Consider the following 8411-nt stretch of genomic DNA (forward strand, 5'->3'; position numbering starts at 1 on the left):
ACCCTTTTAGATCATTATCTCCTCCACTTGTGGCTGTGTTATATTTTGTATGGCTCTTGTTGACCCCAAAATACTGCGACATTTTCATTCCTACCCACTACCATGAAGAAAAAAAAAAAGTCACTTTTCTCTCCCTCCCGAATACTTAAGTGGAAGTGTTACATCAATGTGGTTGGTCCACACCTCACTGGCTCCCCCCCCCGCCCCCCGCCGTTGACATCTGCAACCTCCCAGATGTGGGAGGACAAGCTCCAGACAGGCTGATTGGAAGAACCAGCCTAGAGGCCAGGTGTGGAATCCTTGCTATCTTTCACGTTGGGTAGCTCAGATTTTGAGCCAACTAACTCCAACCTAGGTCTTATGGAATACATTTTGGAATGTGCAGAAAGGGAAAATCCAAAAAAATCTAAGAGCACATCACCTTCTTTCATCTTGTGCGTTGACCTGGCCAGCCTTAGCAAGCAGGAAAGAGAAGGTATTTTGATTGCATATGTGTGAATTTTAATTCACCTTTCTTCTTCCCCTATCATAAACAAGTTGCATGAAAGAGTGAAATCGGAAAAGCAGGACACTGACTAGACTCTGTGCGTATGATGTTGTATTTCTGAGTAAGTGAAAGAGGAGAGGGTAGTTCAAGGTCTTGCTGAGGTTCAAAGTTATTGTTTCTTGATTTCAAGGCAGCCGTGGGGCTTTCTATTCTTTTTAGTCTAAGCTCCACTGTGCAAAAATGTGCATTATCTTTGGTATTTATTTTAGGTAGTCTAACTTAAAATTTGAGATAACCCATTAACATCATGGAAGGGAAAAAACAAAACAAAACCCAGAGGCTACCATTTGGCTAGTGTTACATAATGCCCTTATGTAACCAAAGAGAGAGAGAGAGAGAGAGAGAGAGAGAGAGAAAATCAATTCTAGCAAACAAATTACTGGCCTCAAAAAAATCAGGCTCTCGTTTTGGCAGCTTAATAGCCAAATACTTGCCACTTTGAAGCACATATCATGAGCTTTCAACAAAGTTCAACACTGACTTTTAAATTACACAAAAGAAAAACTACACGGCAACAAAAATACAATTTGTGTTCATGTAGTTAGCAGCTTTTCAAAAATTAAGGCAGAGTCTTGCCTTTGTTATGCCATTAAAAACATTCTTGTTCCCTAAAGAGAAGCATTCTGGATTAGTCAAATACCCAACCAAGGCTTGCCTGCAAGTTCAAGTTTTGTAAAAACACAAAACAAAACATAAAAACCCCATAACTTATTCTACAACATGTATGTGCCATTGGGTCACGGGGAGGGGGGGAGGGGGTGGGGAGGGAGGCATGTTGAGTGCTTTATGTTCATCTCCGAGCTTACAGTCTTTCTTGGAAGCCATCATGCTCGCCTCGGTCCCTTGTGGCCACTCGTCTTGACCCACCTCTTCACCAGTACCGTCGTCTGAGTAACTGTTTTGGGCCTTTGACCAACAGACTGTTATTTTAAAGTAAATATTCCAGAGAAGGAAGCAGTCATATCTCCGACTCTCGCCTTAAGGGCCTGGGCTCTAGAGGGACACTTGCCTGGTTGTGAAGGTCTATGTCAGGGGGTGTGTCCGTACTGGTGCTTTCTGGAACCCCATTGTCACTGTCATCTTCCTCTTTGCTTGTGAGGGCAACTTCATTTTCATAGCAAAATGAATTAGCGTTTGAGAGGATATATTTCTTTTCTGCTAAGTCTCTGGCACTACAAAGAGGAGTGTTGGGCACCTCATAAGTCTTGTGGAACCTTGAATAGTCTACTTTGTAATAGTGCTTCTCCTCAAAGAGTACAGGCTCGTAGCGGTGGCCCCAGAGGATTTCATTTGCCAGATAGGAGCTCCGGCATTGTGTGGTCATGGCGGTGGCTTCCACCATACCTTCTAGAATGACCACAATTTCAAAGTCTGCGTTGTCAATGTCCTGTTTACTCAGATCATATAAAGGACTGTCTTCATCTATTTCGTGAACTATCGTGATCGGAGACACCAGAAATATGCGGTCAATTCCGCTGTCAAACCCGACGTTGATATCTATTTGATCCAGGGGGATGTACTCCCCTTCCGAAGTAATTCTGGATTTGAGCAGCTGGGCTCTCACGTGAGCTTCCACCAGGTGGCTTTTCCGAAGGTTGCCCACCCGCCACATCAAACACAGCTTGCCGTCTCTCATGGCGATCACAGCGTTGTGACTGAAGACCAAAGTCTCGTTTCTCTTCTTTGGCTTTGCCATCTTCGCCATGACGGCGCCAATGATGAAGGCGTCAATGATGCAGCCCACAATTGACTGGAACACCACCATGAAGACAGCAATCGGGCACTCGTCCGTGACACACCTGAAGCCGTAGCCTATGGTTGTCTGGGTCTCAATGGAGAAAAGGAAGGCAGCCGTGAAGCTGTTGACCTCAGACACACAAGCTTTGCTCTCTTTTGACGCATCCAGATCCCCATGGAGCAGAGCTATCAACCAAAACACACAGCCAAAGAACAGCCACGAGAGAACGAAAGCCAGGCAGAAGATAACCAGCATCCACCGCCAGCGAATGTCCACGCATGTGGTAAAGATGTCTGCAAGGTACCGTTGTCCCTTCTCCCCGACGTTGATGAACTGAACATTACAGTGGCCATCTTTCTTCACAAAGCGGCTCCTGCACTGTTGTCGGGTGTGGACTTTGCTCTTCCCGTTCCCAAAGCCGTTTGCAACCGCCATGGTGGCCAACTTCATTCCGTCTTCTTCTGAAGAGACAATGCTATAGCGGTTGGTTCGCACACTGCCCATCGCTTCTGCTGTGGACGCCAGTGCTTCTGCTTTGGAAAACAGTCTGAGTTTTTGCAAAACCCTTTGGAGAAACAGTTTTGAATGTTCAGTGAGGTCACACACAAAAAAGAAGAAGGAGAGATGGGGGTTTCCAGGAGCCTTGAGGGTCTACCAAGGTCTGTCTACGGACATGCAAAGCTACTTCAGTAACTCAGCTGACATCCAGAGTACATGTCCTGAAAACAACAACAACAACAAAAAGACATTATTTTTTTTAGAAAAGAAGTCATTATTAATGGGTTCTACTCTCTAAGTAACGACGTTTCCTAGCAAGACACAGCCAGATACAGATAAAAATACCAGTAAATTATAAGGCATTTCATTTCTTCATCCCCTAAAAATATTCTTATTGTATTTAAAAGCATGAAGTTATTACACACGGGAGAGTTCATTGTTTGGGACAGTCTTTCAATCAAAATTTCAGGTTCTTTTTCCCTCTATTGTTTCCAGCAATCTAGGAGATTCTATTTTTACAGATAAACCTCTCTTATTCTCTCTCTGGCCTCCCCTACTTGCTAGGGTCCCAAGTTATTAAGCAGAAGAAAGACTTGCTTAGTCCAGGGTTTGTCATGAGGCTTTGAGAACTCAGACATATCTAGAGAACAGTTCGTATCAAGGCAGAATGTTAATATTAATTGAGGTGCAGGTGCATTATGGGAGAATACCGGAGCCCTCGATGACATGATGGAAATCAGAAGGCACAGACTATTTTGTTTAAACGATAATTTAAAAAGAAAAGAAAAGAAAAAAAAAAACCTGAGCCTACAGCCCTTATAATGATCTGAAATCGGTCCCGATTTCTGAAGGCTGTTTGGGCTTGCTTCATCACTTCACATGCTACAAGCAGCCACTTTGCAGAAATGCCTGATAACATCTCTGTTAGTGCAAGTGATTCTGACTTGAAGGCGTAGGTTTGCTCTGGGGGATAAAGAGCGAGTCTGTTGCTTAGCGATGAGTCCTGAAATTCTCCAGAGATGGGACTGCCATGTGTAATGACAGGCTAGGAAGTAAGCACCTTTGTGCCAAAGGACCAGGTCTTTAGCGAACTGAGATAAGGCAGGAACTCATTTCATGTGGGTCCAATTCTGTGTTTTCCCAAACAGAGACAACTTTGTGGGACCGGATCATAATTGTCAGTCAGCTTACTTTCACTTCGAGCGCTGCTGTTTGCTATATGTTCCCATGGAGAAGGCACTCACCTTTACCTAATGTGAACAAACAGTAGTTTTCAGTTTTCTCCTCTAGCCTCATCCTAACCTCGAGAAAAGCGATCTATTTACTTCAACTTCCCCTCTTCACTCTAAAGAAACTATTTTTTTTTCCTTGACTCACAAAAGTCTAAGATAAAGTCCAAAGTGTTTCCCTGTATCAAACAGAAATTAACAAAATGAATACAGCATAGAATGCAAAACTAGTGATTCTCCCCTCATCCAGCCACCCAATCGATCTCCTATTGTAAAGGGGGACGAGGGGAAACAGATGGAAAGGAGCAGACATTTGCTGAAGCCCTGATAACAAGGACTCCACTTTTTCGTTCTCCCCCAAAACCACATTGAGATCAAGCTGAACCACCTGCAAACAAATCATGCAAGTCATTTATCTTGTTTCTGAACACCCCCTTAAAGAGGGGCAAGGTGCATTGTCTTTGAAAATGCCTTGTTAGAGTCTTTTCATTTCTCCCTCCTTATCCAAGTTATTATGCAAGAATGTGCCCCAACACATTTTTCCTGAGATTAGTCATCTGTGAAAATTGCAATGTGTGTTACATTTTGGCAGCTTTTGACACGTAAATGATGCCCGATTTGAAAGTGCCTTTGAATTACTTTATAAAAAGAAGTTACTGTGCCTTCCCAGTCTTCCACCTGCTTCAATGTTTTGTCTGCTTCCCTGTGAAGTTTGTACTTGGACAAAGAAATAAGACTCCTATCCCTCGGGGTTCTAGATCCTGGACATGGGAGGAATTTTTTATTTTAACAGTGATTTCAGATTATTGGACTCATATGAAATTGCCGAGGATTTCTACGCAAAACTAGAGAGACGTAATAATAGAACACCAGATGCAGGTGTACTCTCCAAAAAAGGGGGAAGGGAGGGAGGCCTCATTTAAATAGTGCTTGTATCTTGAGGTCTGAATGACTTCAGAATCTTACAAGTTGACCTCAAGAAATTCCCTTTTCATGATTCAAAACAACCCTTCCGTCTGAGTTACCATTAGGGACCGTGAGTAGACAGTTTCAAATTTCTTCTGACTTATTTCTGCACTCTTTCCAGATTAAAGCATAACAACCATATGAAATCTAAAGACTGAATTACGACCTCCCAAAAATTGTGACCCCAGGACATTCGTTCGAATTCCATAAAACACACAATACCAGTTCCCTACCAAGAGCCTCCTGCCTTTAGAACTTTGAAAAGAGCCTGTATTGAATGACTCTTATTGTCTTATTTCCACTGTTAATGACAGAATTTGTTCCACATGCAGAGCATCATTTAGAAATTTTACCATTCTGCCTGGAAAGGGGGGGGGGATTTTTTTGGCAAAGTGGAAGCTTCTGTCACTTCAAATAATACACTCCAAGACAGATTGGAGTGTGTATATGTGTGCACACACATTACATGTCTTCAGAGTTTTGGGGAGCTGACTACATAGCAAAAATCTGGAACCTGCCAGTCTGCTGGGGTGATTGTCTTAATAGTTCATGAAGAAGAACACTCTCCTTACTGACCTGCCTACAAGCCCAAGTGGCTTTAGGCAAGCAGAAAATTTCCTTGCCTGCTTTTTTCTCACTAAAAAAAATCACCAATTCGTGAGTGTCTGGGAAAAAAAAAAAAAACTTTCCTTCAGAATAGGGCTTTTGTGCAACTTTATTTTAGGCCTATATTCAAAAGAGTTCTTTTGAGAAGCATTTGATTGAGAGGAGATGAGAACACTAAGTGATCCGACTCCTTGATGGGTGCAATTCAGGAGAAACCGTAACTGATTTGACGGACAATGTGTAAATTCCCCTCTTCGCCAAAATATTTAAGGGCCTGATGTAAATCTCATAGATACAAATAATCATTTTACCCAGGCTATCACCAATGAGGTAGAAAGTATTTCTGGGAAATTGAGAGGCTACATGTGGTGCTGTTCATGTTAAGACTATTTATAGGCTGAGCCAAAATTAAGCATAAGCAATGGAAAAAAATAGTTCAGCCATTTCAGTCTTAGGTAGATGTTAAAGAGAGAGAGCCCTATAGATCAATTCAAGGTCAAGGAGATAACACTGTATAAATGAGTGCATCTAAATAATTTTTTCCCATTTAGGAAATATCTCCAATAGAAAACTAGAAAAACATAATTATGACAAATAAATGAGGATGAATGTACCTCATAATATGGTCATGTGTGCAATGGGTGAGAAAGTTTGTGGACTGCAAATAAGGACAGTAAAAGAAAGTGTGCTGGGTTGAGAGAGACGTCTGCTAATGAGTGTTCAGAGCAGTTATTCCCCAGCTGACGCCATATAGACCAGCCTGAGTGTGCTCTGGGCACATGTTGCTATGTGGGCACAACTGCTAGCAAAGCAACCTCTTAGGAGCTCAGTAAACAGAAGGGAGGGGGAGGGGGAAGAAGGGAAGGGCAGAAGGATCGGCATTTATCTCTGTGAGCACTTTAAAATCTATATTCAGCAGTGCACGGAGCATCACTCAGCATTTGCGAATGCTGAGAAATACACATATCTGGTGATTAAAAAAAAAAAAAAAAAACCCTGCAACGGTCTATCTGTTCAGCTAAAGATGTGGCCAATCTTTCATGCTACTGAGAAGTCATACAAGGACTTTGCAGCTACCCAGAGATTCTACACCTGGGGCAGCAGAAGAGAGTAGAAATATGGTGTGTCCAAAAAAAAAAAAAAAGGCCAAATTCACAGGAGTTTAGAACAAATATTCCTATGGATACCAATAAGTTTAAAGAAAGTATAGGCAAAACAGGAGGGAGACGGGTTAAAAGTAAAGTTAAATGACCTTGACCCCAACTTTGACCCCTCTCACCATCCCTGTAGTAACATCTCTTACTCCTGAGCCTTGAGATTTTTCCAGCTATTGGCAAATATAAATAAAGCATTAGGGATGGGGGGTGTAAGTGAGCTTACAAAATGTTAACAAGTGTACAGGTAATATACAACAGACCTAGGGCACTGGTTAGTGAGAGGGAAATCTAACAGCGGATTGATTATTAATGGGAAAAGAAAGCAAGTGATAAAAGGCAATATGCATTCTTCGCATACCCCAAACACGTTTTCAATGCCCTGTTTCCTAACAGGTAAGGTCCATGAAAACCCCCAGGATTCACAGCAGTATCCTAGTTACTATCCTACTGGTAAGGCTCATCCAGGCACAGATATTAAACTGCCCATTTCCTATCTCGATTTTTTTTTTTCAATTGTCATGAGGAGTCTATGCTATGATGCAATCTTTTTGCAGAATCCACTGTGCTTTCCTGAAACCACGCTGTCTTCAACTTAGGTATTAATGCTATTGTTACTAAGAATAATACGTTGCTTAGGAGAGAGTGGCATAGGATGTGAAAGTTTTGCGGGCTTCGGGCTCAAATCCAACTCGGGCTCGCTCTCTCTTTCCCCAGCAAAGCAACTTTGAGACGCTCGCTCTGTTTGGAACTCGACGCTACACTTGAAGCAATGACAAAGGAAAAAAAAAAAAAAAAAGAAAAAGAAAGAAAGAAAAAAAAAAAAAGACGCTAAGGATCAAGACTAGGGCTGAGTCCCAAGTCTGCCTAGGTTTGAGACCAGTGTTCTAGAAGCACTCCCCAGCCCCCGCCTATTTTTTTTTATTTTTTTTTTCTTCCTTCGAGCAAGAATCGAACACAGGCTCCCTCGCCCTTGTCTCCAAACTCAGTATCTCGCTACAGCTGGTGCATTGGAAGTAATGAGCACAAACAGATGCTGCGGAGAAATCTGTTCCTATTGCTCAACTGTTCCAAGCATGTCTCAGTATTTTTAGCTCTGGGGATGTTCTGGTGCGCACACAAACTCTATAGGCATGATCTGGGACTCCGCAGCGTCGGGAAGCGCTACAGCAGCGTGACAGCTGGGCACCTCTGGAGCAGTGGGGCAGGGTAGGGTTGGGGACGGCGGCCCGAGTCCACTCCCCAGGACACCCAGGCAGCGGGAGACAAGGAGGGAAGAAAACACACAGCAGCCCTTACCTGTTGCTGGCGCAGGAGCATGGGGACATGAAGTGGAAGTGGGGGGTACAGAGGCATGTAAGATCCAGTAGTTTGTAAAAGCGAGTGAGCCAAAGCAAACCAGAATCCCCAAGACCCAGCTTGCCGGCGCCGGGGAAGGCTGCGCGCTGGCCAGGGCTCCAGTGCGCTCTGCAATATCCTGGGCTCTTTTGAGATACCGGCCCGCCTGGCTCCGCCCCCCCGGCCCCGGCCAGCCAATCGCAGCGCGCCTGGCGGCACGGGCCGGCCCCGGGAACCGCGGCGGGGAGGGGACGATGCTACACCCGCGGCCCGCGACGCTGCCAGCGAGGAGAACCTGCCGCCGCTTCCTCCCCCCACCCCTCCGCCCTCCGAGC

General features: G+C 44.0%; 1 protein-coding gene across 1 annotated transcript; it reads right to left on the reverse strand.

Annotated features, from left to right (window-relative positions):
• Positions 1-309: 309 nt before the first annotated feature.
• KCNJ2 (potassium inwardly rectifying channel subfamily J member 2) lies at positions 310-8210 on the reverse strand. Its single transcript, XM_032870738.1, has 2 exons — positions 8038-8210; positions 310-3004 (listed from the first exon to the last, which is right to left on the reverse strand). The coding sequence occupies exon 2, from the start codon at positions 2787-2789 to the stop codon at positions 1506-1508; it is 1284 nt and encodes a 427-aa protein (XP_032726629.1). The 5' UTR covers positions 2790-3004; positions 8038-8210; the 3' UTR covers positions 310-1505.
• Positions 8211-8411: the final 201 nt, after the last annotated feature.

The sequence above is a fragment of the Lontra canadensis genome, unplaced genomic scaffold, assembly GCF_010015895.1.
Source record: "Lontra canadensis isolate GAN:19392208 unplaced genomic scaffold, GSC_riverotter_1.0 scaffold41, whole genome shotgun sequence".
Lineage (NCBI taxonomy): Eukaryota > Metazoa > Chordata > Mammalia > Carnivora > Mustelidae > Lontra > Lontra canadensis.

What these genes read in the sequence shown, in the direction of transcription:
- KCNJ2 (XM_032870738.1), bottom strand. Translation starts at nt 2,789, where the DNA reads ATGGGCAGTGTGCGAACCAACCGCTATAGCATTGTCTCTTCAGAAGAA.